Source organism: Macaca mulatta, chromosome 5 (genome assembly GCF_049350105.2).
Source record: "Macaca mulatta isolate MMU2019108-1 chromosome 5, T2T-MMU8v2.0, whole genome shotgun sequence".
Taxonomy (NCBI): Eukaryota; Metazoa; Chordata; class Mammalia; order Primates; family Cercopithecidae; genus Macaca; species Macaca mulatta.
Window position 1 is genome coordinate 63,055,363 of NC_133410.1, and position 19,202 is coordinate 63,074,564.

General features: G+C 39.2%; 1 protein-coding gene across 30 annotated transcripts in view; it reads right to left on the reverse strand.

Moving 5' to 3' along the window:
• Positions 1-19,202, reverse strand: part of RUFY3 (RUN and FYVE domain containing 3) — a 101,460-nt gene that overhangs the window by 5,907 nt on the left and 76,351 nt on the right. For 14 of the 30 annotated variants that reach the window (XR_003729679.2, XM_028848524.2, XM_078003504.1 and 11 more), the window contains 7 exons: positions 18,732-18,824; positions 16,998-17,081; positions 12,635-12,802; positions 12,015-12,112; positions 7,698-7,817; positions 6,705-6,804; positions 1,118-1,182 (listed from right to left, as the gene is read on the reverse strand). Coding sequence is in view for 20 of the 30 variants with exons in the window: in XM_028848524.2 (XP_028704357.2) it covers positions 1,118-1,182; positions 6,705-6,804; positions 7,698-7,817; positions 12,015-12,112; positions 12,635-12,802; positions 16,998-17,081; positions 18,732-18,824 (728 nt within the window). In the remaining 10 variants the exon portion in view is untranslated. Of the gene's footprint in view, positions 1-1,117; positions 1,183-6,704; positions 6,805-7,641; positions 7,838-8,044; positions 10,384-12,014; positions 12,113-12,634; positions 12,803-16,997; positions 17,082-18,731; positions 18,825-19,202 lie in introns of those variants that run through there. The other 16 variants (XR_003729683.2, XR_013417948.1, XR_013417946.1 and 13 more) reach the window with 6 other exon arrangements.

Genomic DNA, 19,202 nt, shown 5'->3' on the forward strand with positions numbered 1-19,202 from the left:
ATAGTCTATGGTGTGGTCAAATGTATAATGACATGTACCCACCGTCACAGTGTCATACAGAGTAGTCCACTGCCCTAAATATCCTCTGTGCTCCACCTGTTCATTCCTCCCTTCCCTTACCACTGGCAACCACTGATTTTTTTTTTAATTGTCTCCATAGTTTTGTCTTTTCCAGAATGTCATATAACTGGACCTCCTTCACTTTTTAATGCAGTGGCACTATGTAATATTTAATTATATTTCTAACCTGGTAAAATAACTACAAAAAGTCAGCTTCCTTGAAACTATCCTATGCTCTTCATCGTGAGCAAATCAGATAGAGTTAGGAAAAAGGAATAGAGTTAAGCTGTTTGAGATTCTCAAGAGAAAGAAAAAATGAGAGATGAGAGATAAGAGAAATCAGAGTACTTATTTATTTATTTTTTTTATGTTTTTGAGACGGAGTCTCACTCTATTGCCCAGGCTGGAGTGCAGTGGCGCTATCTTGGCTCACTGCAACCTCTGCCTCCTGGGTTCAAGTAATTCTCCTGCCTCGGCCTCCCAAGTAGTTGGGATTACAGGCAGGTACCACCAGACCCGACTAATTTTGTATCTTTAGTAGAGACGGGGTTTCACCATGTTGGCCAGGCTGGTCTTGAACTTCTGATCTCAGGTGATCCACCTGTCTCGGCCTCCCAAAGTGCTGGGATTATGGGCATGAGCCACTGCGCCCAGCCACTTATTTGAAATTTAGCACATAGGTAGAAACAAGTCATACTCAAATATATTTAAGAAGCTAAGAAATGCTATGTATGACTTATACTTTATTCTCCTGGGAAACCAATTCAGTAAAGGTGGGAAATAACCTCTTAAGTGATCATCTGAGCTTGGGAATTAATCAGGGAAGAGAGAGAGGACAGCTTGATCATCCTTTCCTCTGAAATGGCCTAATGGGTTTGGTTTAATACATGTTATATGGTTTATTATTTACTAACTTCCACTTCGAATGTCTTCCTGGCATATTAATATTGTAAGTCAGTGTCTGGTCGGTGTCAATGCCAATGTATATAAAAAACTCCCCCCTTCCCACCACCCCAGAATAACTTTACATCTTAGTTAATACTTGATTAACAAACACCTGTGGCTTTCTTCCAGGGGCTTTTTTAGTTTAACATTTTCCTCTTGCATGTTGTGCTTCCCATCCTGCCAAAAGAAAACAGCCCAATTTATTAATTATTCAGAATGCTAAACAACGATGATATTGCACATATTTTCTTCTGCAATGCCTTAGTTTGGGTATAAAGCTAAGTAACTTTTTTTTTTTTTTTTTATCAGGGAAGGGATCTAACTTTCAAGCTATGTTTCCTCATTCTTTGCTCTAAGTAGTTTCTTAACTATTCTGATAGTTTGTGACAAATGATTTTCAAAGTAGATATTTTAATTCTTGAGATTCAAATAAAATTCAGAATGTATTCTATTTACTTGCAAAGTTGGCTCAAGATATCAGTTACTCCTTAGAGGAAGTATAATTTTTTTTTTCTTTCCCCCAGACTGAGCTCTGAAAAACTGGTAAAACCAAGGATGGCCATATCCATCAGACTATAATCCTCTGGATGTTCAATCAAGTTGATGCCCCAGGGCCACAACTTTTTTTTTTTCCGAGACAGGATCTCGCTCTTGTCACCCAGGCTGGAGTACAGTGGTGCCATCTCGTCTCACTGCAACCTCTGCCTCCCAGGTTCAAGTGATTCTTGTGCCTCAGCCTCCTGAATAGCTGGGATTATAGGTGTGCACCACCATGCCTAGCTAATTTTTGTATTTTTAGTAAAGACGAGGTTTCACCATGTTGGCCAGGCTGGTCTCGAACTCTTCACCTCAAGTGATCCGCCCAGGTTCAAATGATTCTTGTGCCTCAGCCTCCCGAGTAGCTGGGATTACAGGCAGGCGCCACCATGCCCAGCTAATTTTTGTATTTTTAGTAGAGATGGGGTTTCACCATGTTGGCCAGGCTGGTCTCAAAGTCCTGACCTCAAGTGATCCATCTGTCTTGGCCTCACAAAGTGTTGGGATTACAGGCATGAACCACCCAGTGCCACCATCGCTATAGCCTGTTCAACTCAAGCAGTTTTCTACTTGGCAGGACAGATGTAAAGTTTCAAACTGCATTTCTTTCTTTCTTTTTTTGTTTTTGAGACGGAGTCTTGCTCTGTCGCCCAGGCTGGAGTGCAGTGGTGTGATCTCGGCTCACGCGATTCTCCTGCCTCAGCACCTGAGTAGCTGGGATTATAGGCGCCCACCACCACCCCTGGCGAATTTTTGTATTTTAATAGAGACGGGGTTTCACCATGTTGGTCAGGATGGTCTTGAACTCCCAATCCAGGTAGTCCGCCCGCCTTGGCTTCCCAAAGTGCTGGGATTACAGGCGTGAGCCACTGCACCCAGCCTCAAACTGTTTTTCTACCAATACTCTTAGGCTCTGCCTGGGCAACTTTTGTTTGTTTTGGAGACGGAGTCTCAGTCTGGCACCCAGGCTGGAGTGCTGTGGTGTGATCTTGGCTCACTGCAACCTCTTCCTCCTGGTTTCAAGCGATTCTCTGGCCTCAGCATCAGGAGTAGCTGGGATTACAGGTACAGCTGCCAGGCCCAAATACTTTTTTGTATTTTAGTAGAGATGGGGTTTCACCATGTTGTCCAGGCTGGTCTCAAACTCCTGAGCTCAGGCAATCCACCCACCTTGGCCTCACAAAGTGCTGGGATTACAGGCGTAAGCCACAGAGCCTGGCCAGGTGCTGGGCAGTTTTTAGGGCTATATTTTTTTCTGTGGCACACACACCCACTGCTGCTTGCCTTCAACTGTTGCCTATGTGCATCCAAAAGTGGAATGTGTATTCTTTTTGTTTGTTTTTTGAGACAAGGTCTCATGCTGTTGCCCAGGCTGGAGTGCAGTGGCATGATCACAGCTCACTGCAGCCTCGACCTCCTGGGCTCAAGTGATCCTTCCACCTCAGCCTCCTGAGCAACTAGGACTATAGGCACGAGCCGCCACACCTGGATAATTTTTAAATTTTTCTGTAGAGATGAGGTCTCCCTATGTTGCCCAGGCTAGTCTCTTACTCCTGGGATCAAGCAATCTTCATGCCAACGGCCTCCCAAAGTGCTAGGATTACAGGTGTGAGCCACCCAGCTGAAATGTGTGTTCTTACACCACTCAAGTATCAAGGAAGAGAGGTCAATACTTATCCTCCTGGAAATGCCACTGCAAGTAACAACTGGAGATTGAAAAACTTAAAACCTCACTTGAAAAATAGGGTGAGATAGGTCAAGATTTTAAGTAAACTCTTGTAAGCCTTTTAGATTTTATGTTCACTAAATTAAAATAATAAAGATAGCATGCTACAGAGAGTGGTTATTTTAATTATATTTATTTATTTATTTTTGAGATGGAGTCTCGCTCTGTCGCCCAGGCTGGAATGCAATGGCATGGTCTTGGCTCACTGCACCCTCCGCCTCCCAGGTTCAACTAATTCTCCTGCCTCAGCCTCCCGAGTAGCTGGGATTACAGGAGCCCACCACCATGCCTAGCTAATTTTTGTATTTTTAGTAGAGACGGGGTTTCACCATGTTGGCCAGGCTGGTCTTGAACTCCTGACCTCGTGATCTGCCCACATCGGCCTCCCAAAGTGCTGGGATTACAGGTGTGAGCCACTGTGCCTGGCCTAGAGTGGTTCTTTGTACACTTTAAATTATTAGTAGTGATACTATTTAATAAATTTCCACATACCGTCGTTTTCTACTTGCCAGTAAATTAGCAGCTCACTCTCTAGAAATTTTAAATAGTTTATGAACTCTTCCTGCTTTGTTGTATACTAGAGGTATTCAAAAAGTTCATGGAAAATGCATATTACAAAAAGACTGTGCATGGACTTCAAAAATTTTTTTGCAGCAAAATAAACTTGTACTAACTTATTTTAATATATCTGACCAGGATTTGGTTTGAGTCACTAAAAAGGATAAGATATCAGTTTGAAAAGAACCCCTGGCTGGGCATGGTGGCTTGTGCCTCTCATTCTAGAACTTTGGGAGGCTGAGGTGGGCATATCGCTTGAGCCCAGGAGTTCAAGACCAGCCTAGACAACATGGCAAGACCCCGACTCTACCAAAAAAATACAAAAATTAGCTGAGCGTTGTGGTGTGTGCCTATAGTCCCAGCTGCTCGGGAGGCTGAGGCGGGAGTATTACCTGAGCCTGGGAAATCGAGGCTGCAGTGAGGCATGATCGTGCTACTGTACTCTGTTCTAGGTGAGAGTGAGACTCTGTCTTAAAAAAAAAAAATAAGAAAGGAAAAGAAAAAAGGAAGAGCCCCTATCAGAGTAACATGAATTCTGCTAAAATTGAAGCAAGAACAAACATCAAATTCATGGTGAAGCATGGATGGAAGAATTGTGAAATTACTGATGCTTTACAAAAAGCTTTTGGGGACAATGCCCTAAAGAAATCAGCAGTTTACAAAACGATAACTCATTTTAAGAAGGGGCCAGATGATGTTGAAGATGAAGTCTGCAGTAGCAGACTATCCACATCAATTTGTGAGGATCTTATTCATGCTCTAATTAAAGAGGAACAACGATTAACAGTAGAAACAACAGCCAATACCACAGATATCTCAATTGGTTCGGCTTATACAATTCTGGCTGAAAAATTAAAGTCGAGTAAACTTTCTACTTGATGGGTGCCAAAACTGTTGTGCCCATATCAGCTGCAGACAAAAGTATAGCTTTCAATGGAATTATAAACAAGTGGGATCAAGAACCTGAAGCATTTGTTTGAGAAATTATAACAGGAGATGTAACAACTTCATAGTACAATCCTGAAGACAAAGCACAATCAAAGCAATGGCTATGAAGAGGTGGAAGTGGTGCAATAAAAGCAAAAGCAGACAGGTCAAGAGCAAAGGTCATGGCAACAGTTTTTAGGGATGCTGAAGGCACTTTGCTTGTTGACTTTCTGGAAGGCCAGAGAATGCCTACATCTGCTTATTGTGAGAGTGTTTTTAATTTTTTTTTTATTTTTTGAGACAGAGTCTTGCTCTGTCACCCAGGCTGGAGTGCAGTGGTGTGATCTTGGCTCACTGCGACCTCCACCTCCCAGGTTCAAGTGATTCTCGTGCCTCAACCTCCCAAGTAGCTGGGACTAGAGACTAGAGGCACATGCCACCACACTCGGCTAATACTTGTGAGTCTGTTTTGAGAAAGTTAGCCAACGCTTTAGCATAAAAATGCCCAGGAAAGCTTCAACAGAGAGTCCTATCCCACTAGAAATATGCTCCTAACTCATTCCTCTCATCAATCAAGGGCAATTCTGTGAGTTACGATGGGAAATCATTAGGCAACCACTTTACAGTCCCGAGTTGGCTCTTCTGATTTCTGTTTCCTAATCTTAAAACATCATTAAAGGGCACCAATTTTTCTTCAGTTAATAATGTGAAAAGATTATATTGATATGGTTCAATTCCTAGGAGCCTCAGTTCTTCAGGGATGGCCTACATGACTGGTATCATCACTTACAAAAGTCTCCTGACCTTGATGGAACTTAGGTTGAGAAATAAAGTTTATATATTTTTACCTTTTAATTCCATTTCCCAAGATCTTTTTGAAGTCCCCTTGAATAGTAAGTATACACAGGAGGCAATTTTTTCACTGTTTGTCTGTCACATAAAAAGTTATTTCATGTTTTTCTGATTTCATTATTTCCTGGGCCCCAGAGATGCTTTTACCCAATTTTAGCTCCTTCACCACTGTATAGATCTCTCCTTCTAAGATTATTATGTGGAAATTTCTACTTTTGCTCTTTATTCTATATTACCTTCCCTTCCTCAAGCCTAGTTCCCGCTCTAATTATTCCCATGAGAAGTTCCTTAAGGATACTCAAAGTGAAATCCTCATGATTTGAAAAAGATATACAGAAGCAAATCCAGTGGAAAATTCTGTTAAAGGGGACTTCAGGGTTGGAGAGGGATTATTATACTATTTTATTAAAATTATTATTTAGCAGAAATCCAAGAAACATATATTTTTGTTAAGACATCAAAATAGGCCGGGCGTGGTGGCTCAAGCCTGTAATCCCAGCACTTTGGGAGGCCGAGACGGGCGGATCACGGAGTCAGGAGATCGAGACCATCCTGGTTAATACAGTGAAACCCCGTCTCTACTAAAAAGTACAAAAAACTAGCCGGGCGAGGTGGCGGGCGCCTGTAGTCCCAGCTACTTGGGAGGCTGAGGCAGGAGAATGGCGTAAACCCGGGAGGCGGAGCTTGCAGTGAGCTGAGATCCGGCCACTGCACTCCAGCCTGGGCGACAGAGCGAGACTCCGTCTCAAAAAAAAACAAAAAAACAAAAAAACAAACACAAAACAAAACAAAACAAAACAAACAAACAAAAAAAGACATCAAAATAATCTTACTTAAAAAATTATTAAAAGGGAAACAGGGTCCCTATGATTATTAAAATCCCCCTTTCCAAATGAAATCAAGTTAGAGAAAGTATCCTAGAGGCCGACCCAGAATCAAGCTTTCATCTGTTCACACAATTACTGGTTTGCTATCCATATACTTAAGGACACAGTCACTAAGTATGTGATCTGTAAAGGAAAACTGACAGGCCTATCAAGGTAGCCTCTAAAATTTAAACTGAAATTAAGTAAAAGAACAAGGGAATAGCAAATATTACCATCTTGGATTCTGGCTTCTGGGAACCCCTTCCTGGGATGCTCCTGTCGTTTTGTAATCTTCTTTCTTTTTCCTGTTTTAGTTCTAACTCAAGCTGGTTCCTGAGTAAGTTGGAGAGGAAAAGGATGAAAAATTGGAATTCTATACAGACATATTCTCTAAAGAATGCCAACCCCTTGTTTTAAAGTGCAGTAATTAAAAATGGGTAAGGGCTTGTTGTCAGAGAGACAGGTTTTTAAATGATAATGTTGCCACTTCTAAGCTTAACTATGTGAATCTGGACACATTTAACATCTCTAATCTCTACTTTTTTTTGAGACGGAGTCTTGTTCTGTCCCCCAGGCTGGAGTGCAGTGGCATGATCTCCGGTCACTGTAACCTCCGTTTTCCAGGTTCAAGCAATTCTTCTGCCTCAGCCTCCTGAGTAGCTGGGATTACCGGCACCCACCACCATGTCTGGCGAATTTTTGTATTTTTAGTAGAGATGGGGTTTCACCATCTTGGCCAGGCTGGTCTGGAACTCCTGACCTCAGGTGATACACCTGCCTTGGCCTCCCAAAGTGCTGGGATTACAGACAGGAGCCACTGCGCCCAGCCTTAAGCTCTACTTTAATCTGAAAGTGGAGGCAATAATATCGCTAATAGTGTTGATATGAAGATATTATAAGAGTTTGCATGTGAAGTGCTTTGTAAAGTATCTGGCACACAGTAAGAATTCAGGAAATATTATATATTATTATTAGTGTTATTTTGGCTAATAATTACTATTTATCTGGGATCTTGGGCTCTAAGTTTCTAATTCTTTGATCACAAAGCATGTTGATCGGATTTGGGGAATGTTGAAGTACGTGAAGCTTTCTGAATTCCAATTCCAGAGAAGGGACATTGCAAAGACAGAGCCAACCTGGCTGTAAGTCATGAGACCCCTCTTCTTGCTGTCTACCCTAAGAATTACCCATGACCACCCTGTCGGCTCAAGCTGCCCCCTCTTCACCGCTGCCTGGTGAGCTCCTCGACTTCCAGCTGCAGACTGTCGATCTTGTCTCCAAAGTCCTGTTTGAAGAGCCGGTTGTCCAACTCAGCAGACTGGCGGCTTCGCTCAGCCTGGCGCAATCTGGATGTGAGCCACATGAACTTGTGATAAAAAACAAAAGCCATGGTGGGGAGAAAGACCAAGTTCACAACACAACATAAAATAACCCAAGGAAGAATGCACAGAGAGACAGAGAGAGGAAAAAAACTTTGCAGGACACAGGCAAAGAAATTATGAGGGGGGGAAGATGGAAAAGAAACAAATTCTAAAGAAAAGTAAGATGAAGGTGAACCAGGCAGAGGAAAAGCTGATTTTCCATTTTTTTTTTATTCTAGTACTACAGTTTACAGCCATTAGATGATAAACAATAAAACATCACTTTTTAGAAAATCCATATCCAAAGCCAACCTCAAGTACACAGTAATTTAAGTTAAATCCACTTTTTAAAAAAATTTCCTAATAGGTTTGGTACTTAATTTTTCTGTTTTACACACATAACTGGAACTTGTAAACGGGCAACTACCTTCTTATATGTGGAATTATAGTTTTTTCTTGTCCTTTCCCCCAAACCACATATATTAAATCATGGGACATTATATATCAACCCTCACCCAGGCTTTGGGTTATTCCATAAGGAAAAGCCTTTGTCAGAATTTGGCTGTCTCCTTCCTTTCCCATTCCCACAAAAGATGTGTGACTAAGTGGACAAAGAACTCAGCACTGGGCCTGTTTAAGACTCTGACCATATTCTCTAGAAGATTCTGATGGATGTTTTCTTCTAAATATCTTATAACTTTGCACCTATACAGAAGCATGTTTTAGAAGGTAAAACACTTGGGGCTTTATATAATAGAATTTAGAAGCATGCTATGTGTAGGTTTTAGAAAGTTTAATTTTGGTATTTGATCACTCCTTCCAAATGCTCATAGAAAAGGCAACCCATCACCACAAAAGGATGATGAAGAGAAGAATGTAGTAGGAGCTTTGTTTATATAGGTGCAAATTATAAGAATTAAAATAAGTTCAAGAGCACAGGATCTTCCACTTCCATGAAGTTGGTTTAAACATATGTTCTTTGACTTGATTTTGGTTCAAGTCCAATCTGTGCAGGGACCTATATAAGCACACATGGAATCCATCGTACACTCTTAATTCTGGTTTTGCCAAGAAAAAGATAAAGAATTTTAAGAGCTGGAAGCGAAGGGGTTATCTGTGTCCCCACCTAAGCAGCTGAAATGCTGCAAAGCATACCAGAAGGAAAAAAAAAAGAGAGAAAAAAACCCAAATATTTTGTCAGGACCTTTTGAAGGAATGAAGGCTTATGTAAAGCCCATCTCTTCAAATCAAAAATCATCTTAAAAATTAAAGTATTTATAGGATTATTTACAATGTTAAAGCCTAGAGAGGGTTAGTCTGTGGTCACTTATAAATAGAAGCCCTGCTAATATTGCTTGTGGATATCTACTGGGAATCTGTATTTTTGTACTAAATAATAATAAAGAATGTAAGTTTATCATTTATTTCCTATTCTGAAATGTTTTTTTAATAATTCAATTATTAGCTTCCCAGAACCTTTAGCAAACCTCCATCTGAACAAAAAGTAACAGAAACTTTTAAGTAAATGTTTCCAGGTAAGAAATGACAGGCCAGGCAGAATATCAACATTCATGTCTATACCCTGTCCTTTTTATTCCAATAAGAAAAGCAGGATATGAAAAATGGGTACTGCATCATTTTTTTAATACGAGAGGAGTGTTTCTATTAGAATCATTCTCTCTGAACTGCCTAAGTAGGAAGCAGAACTGCAGGAAAATGGCAGAGGTAGAAGATGACAAACATAAGGAGGGTTTCCCCAAGTGTCCACATTATTATGTTATCATAAGTTACCTAATTACTAACTTCATCTCTATATATTTTAAAGAAATATAAGGATGCTGTTTTTTCTTTTTTTTCTTTTTCAAAAGTCACTAAGGCAAAAAAAGTTGCAAGCAATCTTGGTTACTGAGAATAGAAGTGTAGTGAAAGTGAAATACTAAGTACTATCCTTGTCTTGGGGATTAAACCTACATAACAAAAGTGAAAAGGGGTCATGGTCTAAGAGACACAGAACTATTTTAGAAGAGTCTGAGTTCATGTGGTAGTTACCTCTAGTTCATTACACTGCAATGGCAGAACAGGCTTGCAGATACAGACATGAACAATGCACCGAGAATCTGATATTATCAACGATTGGGTTGTAAAGGCATCATTAATATATGTACAGAGCTTCAATTCCCTAGGCTTTTTCAAAAAAGTGGTATTTTTATTTATTGGTCAACTCAGAAATAATTTCTCAAAGTTTACTCAGCTTTTAGTTAGGAACTTATACCAATTTTTCTAACCCTGGGGAGAAAACAATATGAAAAACACCCAACCTACATCTCCAAATGGTTTTTTAAAAGTCCAACAAATTCAAAGTCAACTTTTTGGTGACATTTTAGAGAGAATCAGAGCTTAAATGTAATAGCTTTCAGATTTCTTCCTTTTACAATGAAGTTGTGATATCAGACTTGCAACGTGCCAACTGAAAAATGCCTAATGATGTTTTGGGATCAGTTTATTTGCTGCACTATTTAAGGTCTTTGCCTGTTTCACCAAATCCTTTTCACTAAATAAAATAAAAATGACAATGAAGTGAAAGGGGAATGAGAAAATGGATAAACAGGAAACACAAAAATAGCAAGAGAATAGGTCAGCTTAATATTCAAAGAGATGTCATTTTTTCTTTCTGTTTGCTTTAAATTCCAAGTCAAAGCATCATTGAAAATGAATTTGATACATTTCACTTCAAAAGCACAATTTATGAACAGTAAAATCATTTTGTTAAATCATAAACATATAACTATGTATGAGCAAGTATATAACCGTCTTTCCTAGGTAAGACTGATACATTTTTATTTGGCTATATAAGAGGTTTCAGGCTTATTTACAAATTTGCCATTAAGTTTTGAGTAAACATTAATATGCATTGCTATTCAGGACGACCCTTACTAGTTAAGAATCATCTGAATATAAGAAGTCACCCATTAATCCATTCATTCATATATCTACTGAATGAATGCTTATATATTCAAAGCACTGTGACAGATCTAATGAGGGAACTCATAAGATTAGTTAACTAATCTCAGGGAGCTTACGCTCGCATCGGAGGACACATATATAAAGGGTTAAAAGGTAAAGTAGACAGTGAGAAGAGCCATAAACAGTATAGATAAATATGAATATGAAGCTATGGGAATTCCCAGAAAGACAGATCATTTCTAGCTGCAAAGAGGTATCAGAGGAAACTTTGGGGAGGTGGCATTTGAGCCTAAACTTAAAAATGAAGAATAAGGAAGTGGGAAGAATTAGGACATTTCTAATTGGTGGAACTATTGGGAAAGAAATGAATGAGAAAACTGGGAAGTACGTCCAGGGACCAGTAGTTTAGTTTTGCTCAAGTGCAAGAAGGGTGACGAACAGGTGTTGAAGGCAGACACATCAAATGACCTTGGGTGCCATGCCACATTCAATCTTGAAGACTCAGCCATTTCTCTTGGCTGCTGAGCTGCCAGACAGAAAATGGTGGTTTCACACAAACAGAGAAAGAGAGTAGCATAGGAAGAAGATGTGCTTTGGGCAGACTACATTGTAGATACTGGTGAAAGATAGCTGCCCAAAGGATGAAAACTCAAGACTGGTCTCCAGATGAAGGTAAAAGCTGGGGAAACACACTGGAGGTGACAGTGGAAGCTACAGAACTACCCAGGAGAAAGAAAAGGGAGATAAAGAGAAAAGGGTTAAAGAAGGGAAAGATCCAGAATAGATCCTTGGAGGACACCTATCTCTCACTGCCTCTGTATACCCCAGCATCCAAGTATTCAAATACTTTAGTGATGAACAATAAAATCACAGAATTACATACATATATTTAAGAGTCCTTTCATGCTTTTAAGTATCCTTCCCCTAACACATGATTCTGATAAGGGTTAAGAGTTCTGATGTTCAAAACAGTCATCAAAGGCTGACCTTTCCTTTTTTTTTTTTTTAAGGCTAGTCAAGTAACTGACATTTCCTAAAAACATTTCAGTCACACTTTAGAAAACACACATAATATTTAATTGGCTTTTTTTCTACCAGAATGTCTTATGCTAATTTGGAAGAATTTCATATATTTTCTATTTGCAAAGGTACAGCACATTCTCTTCACTATCAGCACTGACAACCCAAAGTGTTTCATTAAAGAACCAGGACTTTTACCTTTGTTCAAGTTGTTTAATGGTAGCAGCCATCTGATTAGTCTTCTCTTCCAAGCGACTGTTTAGTTCACTTTTCTGTTTTACTCCTAAGTCTGAACTCTGTTATGGAAAATAATGATAAACAACCTGTATAACATAAATCCTAAAATTACAACCACACATGCCTTTTGAATCTAATGGTAAGTGGGAAAACAGAAATGTTCATATATTTCGATATCAGTTAATCCTCAAATGGAAATAAAAGCAATTTATCTAAAGTTAGTACTGTTATTTGCAGTGTTATCACAGTAATAGTTCATCAATGTATCACTTTCCAGTGTAAAAGCTAATAGAATATGTAACTCAGCTGGCATAGTAGACTGCAGAATAGAAATTATACTATAGGATAAAAGAGACCCTCACCCTCTATTATAATGTGAAAAGTGGTCATGGTTTTCTATAACAGCCATACAGGATCCCATGACGGTCTGATTCTGAAAGTAGTTTATTGGCAGTTAGCATTAAAATGAGATGTGATTCTTTCTTCTTGTAATTAAAGTGTGATTCTGGAGGATAAGATGGGAGAAGAGGAGCCCCAGGATTTTAGAAAGCCAGTGAGTCTATTCCTCATACTTCCCCTACCTGCAACTTAAAGGCAAGTTCGTGCTTGAGAGCTCTGAGGTCATCCAGCTGCTGCCGAAGAGATACCAGGGCATCCTGCTTCTCACAGACATCCTTCTCCAGCATCTTCATAGCCAATTCCATCTCCTGCCTCATGCTGATCTGCATCTCCAGCTCTTTTTCAACATCCTGTCCCCAAAGGTAAGTAAATTGCTTACACTCTGTTTCTTCAACTAAGTACAAACCATAATATTTCACAGGAAAAAGTATACCAAAACTCTCAGGTCGAATATTCTAGCAAAACAGCTTAAGCTACCATTCATTTTCAGAAACATTAACAATAATTAATTGATAATGAACAATAATTAGAATACACAATAACATTTGCCCAATAATGTACAAATCTGAAAAACCTGCTAAGCCAAAGGTAGTGCTATTTAATATGTCTAAAATATACACATATTTGAGACACTTTATTAGACCTTAAGACAACTGATGGTCATATCTTACTATAGAAATATACATACAGGATTACAGTAGTCAGCACAAAATGAAGCAGTTGCAATCCTCCTAAATGTGAATGTTGTTGATATATTCAAGAGCCCAGGGAACCCAGAGGACCATCTGGGTCCCTGGGGTAACATCGCAATTACTGAGGATGACTAGTATGGTTAAGAGGCTAACAGAATTTTTTTTTTTTTTTTTTGAGATGAAGTCTAGCTCTGTCGCCCAGGCTGGAGTGCACTGGCTCGATCTTGGCTCACTGCAACCTCCACCTCCCGGGTTCAAGCGATTCTTCTGCCTCAGCCTCCTGAGTAGCTGGGACTATGGGTGTGCACCACCACACTCGGCTAATTTTTTGTATTTTTAGTAGAGACGGGGTTTCACCATGTTGATCAGGCTGGTCTCAAATTCCTGACCTCATAATCCGCCTGCCTCAGCCTCCCAAAGTGCTGGGATTACAGGCGTGAGCCACTGGGCTCAGCCGCTAACAGAATTTTTAGTTCACTTAACATGATGCCTCTTTTTGTCTCAACCATTATTACTGCAACATTATTTGAGTGACCAAAGACACAAAGACATGAGGATCTTCTGCATCTGCCTTGTGCCTTGGGCTCACCTAGGACCTCGCCTGCTTTCTCAGTTTCCTTCCTTTTTAACAAACATTTGTCTTACTGTGATAAAAAGATATGAATTTTTTTTTTTTTTTTTTTTTTTTGAGACAAAGTCTCGCTCTGTTGCCCAGGCTGGAGTGCAGTGGCCGGATCTCAGCTCACTGCAAGCTCCGTGTCCCGGGTTTAGGCCATTCTCTTTCCTCAGCCTCCCGAGTAGCCGGGACTACAGGCGCCCGCCACCTCGCCCGGCTAGTTTTTTTGTATTTTTTAGTAGAGACAGGGTTTCACCGTGTTAGCCAGGATGGTCTCGATCTCCTGACCTCGTGATCCGCCCGTCTCGGCATCCCAAAGTGCTGGGATTACAGGCTTGAGCCACCGTGCCCAGCCAGGATATGAGAAATTTTAAGATTTTTATTATGTGCCACTTCACTGAGATTCTCATTTTACATGATTAGCATTATAGAAAACGAATCATACCCCTTCTTAAAATGCTGACATATATTATTCCTGCGACCTTTCTTATGAAAAGTATTACATTTTCAGATCTCAGTCACAAACACATAGAAGGCAAACGCTAAGTATTTTAAGGATGTTAAAATAATACCACTTTGCTTTCAAAAAATCTGAAATTCTAGCCAGGTGCAATGGCTCACACCTGTAATCCCAGCACTTTGGAAGTCTGAGGTGGGTGGATCACAAGGTCAGGAGTTTGAGACAAGCCTGGCCAATGTGGTGAAACCCCGTCTCTACTAAAAATATAAAAATGAGCTGGGTGTGGTGGCAGGCGCCTGTAATCCCAGCTATTTAGGAGCTGAGGCAGGAGAATCTCTTGAACCCGGGAGGTGGAGGTTGCAGTGAGCTGAGATTGCACCACTACACTCCAGCCTGGGCAACAGAGCAAGACTCCATCTCAAAAAAAAAAAAAAATCTAAAATTCTGTTATATTCTGTCAATTTGTAACATATATATATTTTTGAGACAGGGTCTCCCTCTGTCACACAGGCTGGAGTGTAGTGGTGCAATCTCAGCTCACTGCAGCCTTAACTTCCTTGGGCTCAGGTGATCTCCCTCCTCAGCTTCCCAAGTAACTGGGAATACAGGCATGCACCACCAAGCATGGTTAATTTTGTAATTTTTGTAGAGATAGGGTCTCCCTATGTTGCCCAGGCTGGTCTCAAACTCCTGAGGTCAAGCGATCCTCCCAAAATGCTGGGATTACAGGTGTGAGCCCTGGCCCTTGGCCTGTAATAATTTTTTAGTACAAGTTAAGTCACTCCTTACTTTCAGGCTCCTCCTTATTCTTAAAGACTTTCTGGGGAGTTCCTTGTGTTTGTTACACTATCTAAACTCCAGGAAGAGTTAATATGTGAAAACCAGGGGTTATTAATATAATAACACTAGCACCTGGAGAAAATCCAGTACAGGAACAGTATCCCTTATTATAAATTCTTTTTTAAAAAAGTATGATTGACACATAGTAATTTATGGTGTAGAACATGATGTTTCGATAATATAAAAATTGTGTAATGACCAAATCAGAGAAACAAACGTATCTATCATCTTAAACATTTATCATTTCTTTATGATGAGAATATTCAAAAGTCTCTTTTCTTCCCAGCATAAAGAAAAGACGAATATTTAAGGTGATGGGTATCTCGAGAACACTGATTTGGTCTTTACAAATTACATGAGTATATTAAATTATGTACCCTGGAACTATGTATATCTATTATGCATCAATAAAAACAACAACAACAACAACAACAAACCTTTCTTCTAACTATTTTAAAATGTATATTAATATTAACTCTAGTCACCACACACTATGCAACAGAGGACCAGAACTTATTCCTCCTATCTAACTATAGCTTTGTACCTGTTGACCAATCTCTTACTATCCCCTGCTTCCTCTCCCCCTAGTAACCACCACCTTACTCTCTACTTTTATGAGAACGTTTTAGATTCCACATGAGTGTTATCATATGGCATTTCTCTTTCTGTGTTTAGCTTATTACACTTCACATAACGTCCTCCAGGTTCACCCATGTTGCCACAAATGACAGGATTTCATTCTTTTTTATCGCTGAATAGCATCACATTGTGTTTATGTACCATGCTTTCTTTATCCATTCACGTGTTGATGAACACTTAGGTTGATGCCATATCTTGGCTACTGTGAATAATGCTGCAATAAACATAGAAGTGCAGATTCTCTTTGACATACTGATTTCATTTTCTTTGGATATATACCCAGTAGTGGGATTGCTGGATCATATGCTAGACTGATTTTTAATTAATTAATTTTTTTATTTTTTGAGACAGAGTCTGGCTCTGTCACCCAGGATGGAGTGCAGGGATACAATCTTGGCTCACTGCAGCCTCTGCCTCCCAGGTTCAAGCAATTCTCCTGCCTCAGCCTCCCAAGTACCTGGGATTACAGGTGCATACCACTATGCCTGGCTTTTTTTTTTTTTTTTTTTTTTTTTTGTATTTTTAGTAGAGACAGGGTTTCACCATGCTGGTCATGCTGGTCTCGAACTCCTGACCTCATGTGATCCATCTGCCCGGCCTCCCAAAGTGCTGGGATTACAGGTGTTAGCCACTGTGTCTGGCCCGATTTTTAATTTTTTAAGACAACCTTCATACTGTTTTACATAGTAGCTATACTAATTTATATTTTCACCAGCAGCGTGTAAAGGTTCTCTTTCTCTACATCCTTGTCAACACTTATCTTTCAATTTGATAGTTGCCATTCTGATTAGAGTGAGGTGATATACTCTCTATCTATATATTTATATGTATTTTTTTTAATTTCTAAAAAATCTTAAGACTAATACTGGATGATAAGTTTTCCATTTATATCTAAGACCATAATACATCAGAAATAACAGCTAAAAATTATTAAAATAGAGTAATCCTACATTAACGATTCTTTGTAAAGAAAAGAGGAGCCACCACTCCAAGAATCTTTGCAGGGATGAGGACTTAGGTAGGATTGAGACTGCATAGTTTAAAAAAGTAGGTTCTGTATACTTAATATTGTTGTAATACAAACTACAAAAGCAAAAAAATAAAAATTAACAAAATCTTATTGTTGAGAATACTCAGAAAAAGATTGAGATGTGGTTTAAAAAGAGATAAACCATTTTATAGGATCTATAGTTTTTTAGAACACTATTGATATTTCTAATCTTTGTATGATAAAACGTGTAAGTGGGCAGTTACCTTTTAATATATTCCTGAACTATTAGAAATTAAGCAAAGTTTACCAATCGTAATTGTGTCTCTTCTTTTAAATGCTTTCTTGCTTCACTTAGTGCTTGCCCTTCTGCAGTTCTGTCTTGCTTGGGACCCTTGAAAAGATAAATAACATTGTACATATTTAAGGATTTGATCTATACAGAATTAATAGACACTAACACTGCTACTTAGTAAGAAAAAAAGATCATACTGAAGCAGGTATAATAATGAACAAACACAACAAAGAAATTGAAGAAGTCTAGTATATTTTTAAAGGTTAAGCTGAATTGGGGGTTTCCTGACACTTTATTTAAAATCCTAAAATAGGTTACCAAACCAGATGGTAGAAGTTTTAAAAATCAGCCTCTTCAAAATAAGAGTTGGGTTATAGGTTTTTCTTTTTTCTTTCTTGAGATGGAGTCTCACTCTGTCGCCTAGGCTGGAGTGCAGAGGCTCAATCTTTGCTCACTGCAACCTCCACCTCCTGGGTTCAAGTGATTCTCCTGTCTCAGCTTCCCGAGTAGCTGGGATTACAGGCATGTGCCACCACACCTGGCTAATTTTTGTATTTTTGGTAGAGACGAGGTTTCACTATGTTGGCCAGGCTGGTCTCGAACTCCCGACCTCAAGTGATCTGCCCTCCTTGGCCTCCCAAAGTGCTGGGATTACAGGTGTGAGCCACTGCACCCAGCCCAGGGGCTATAGGTTTAAATGTTAATACATTCAATCGCCAGAGAATTCACAACTCGTATCTTCAACTATCCAGCGAGATCACAGATAAAAACAAGCAGGTCATAAAAAAATTATTCTGAGCAGTCATGAAGTCCATGCATTAAAGTCGATCACTTTACTCATGGAAAACTGCTTTTGTCCCCTCGCAGAGCCTAGTAACTCTTTAAGAACAATTTTAATAACTATGGATTTGAATTCCTAGGGACAGTAGATTAGAAGCATGAAGATAAAAGGAAGTAGAGAGATCATCCTAGAGATAACAACACTAAGCATCAATAAAAAGTAAGAGATGCTAGTGAATACAAAAAAGATAGGGAAAAAAACCATCCACAGAAATCAGGGAATATTTAAGTGTAGGTGTCAGAAGCTCTATCAATTTCAATAGCCTCCTAAAGTGGCACTATTATAATTTAGCAGAGAATTGTCAATGTTGGTAATTATGATCCTCAGTCATCATAAAGGGCTAAATGTATTAAATTATGTCTTAATTAAGAAGGCTCGGATTGTACAAAACATAAAGGTTTACAAAATTCTAATCAGACATGTATAAAAAGTATGGTGCTTTAAGGAATTAAGTTATCTAGAAAATGACATGTATAAAAAGTTTGGTGCTTTAAGGAATTAAGTTATCTAGAAAATACATTTATTTATATGGTAGCTCTTTCCCAGTGATATATAAATGAGGTGTCACTTCTTATAAAACAGTAACATGGTGTAAAAGTAATAGTATATTTAACATAACAAATTGTTAAATACTGTATGAATCATTAGTACATAAAAACAAGAAACGGAATTAGACTGTTTTGTGAAGTCTCTAAACAGATGTAGGTGGCTGTGAAGTCAAGAAGCATCTTGTAGGAAAAGGCGCATAACCCTCCCACAACCTTCATCACATATGCATGGAGTCTAAATAAAAAGTGTACTTGATACAGGCCAGCTGATTAAAATAGTCCTTTAGAGACTCACTCCCCTTTACCACTAACAAGTTGACATGCTCTCAATGAATATTTTATAAACCCAGTAAGATTAACCTTCCGATTGGATTCCAGTATGTAGGAACTTTCCTCTTTAACTCGTTCCATTTCTTCTTGTAAGGTAATGATCCTGTTGTTTGCAACTGCAAGCTGTGGATAAAATTTTAAAAATAATTCTTTATGTTTTTAAAATTAACATAGTATAAGATAATTCACAATCTGCTAGGATGTAATTCTCGGGCTTGGATATTCTTAGAAAGCAAGCAAGCTATAACCCAATAAAAATGTTATTATAGGAACTCAAGATAAATATTTTTCTTTCTTTATTTTTCTAAGACAGGGCCTCGCTCTATTGCCCAGCCTGGAGTGCAGTGGCATGATCTCGGGTCACTGTAACCTCTGCCTCCTGGGTTCAAGTGATTCTCATGCCTTAGCCTCCCAAGTAGCTGGAACTACAGGCATGTACCACCATGCCCAGCCAATTTTTGTATTTTTAGTAGAGACAAGGTTTCACCATGTTGGCCAGGC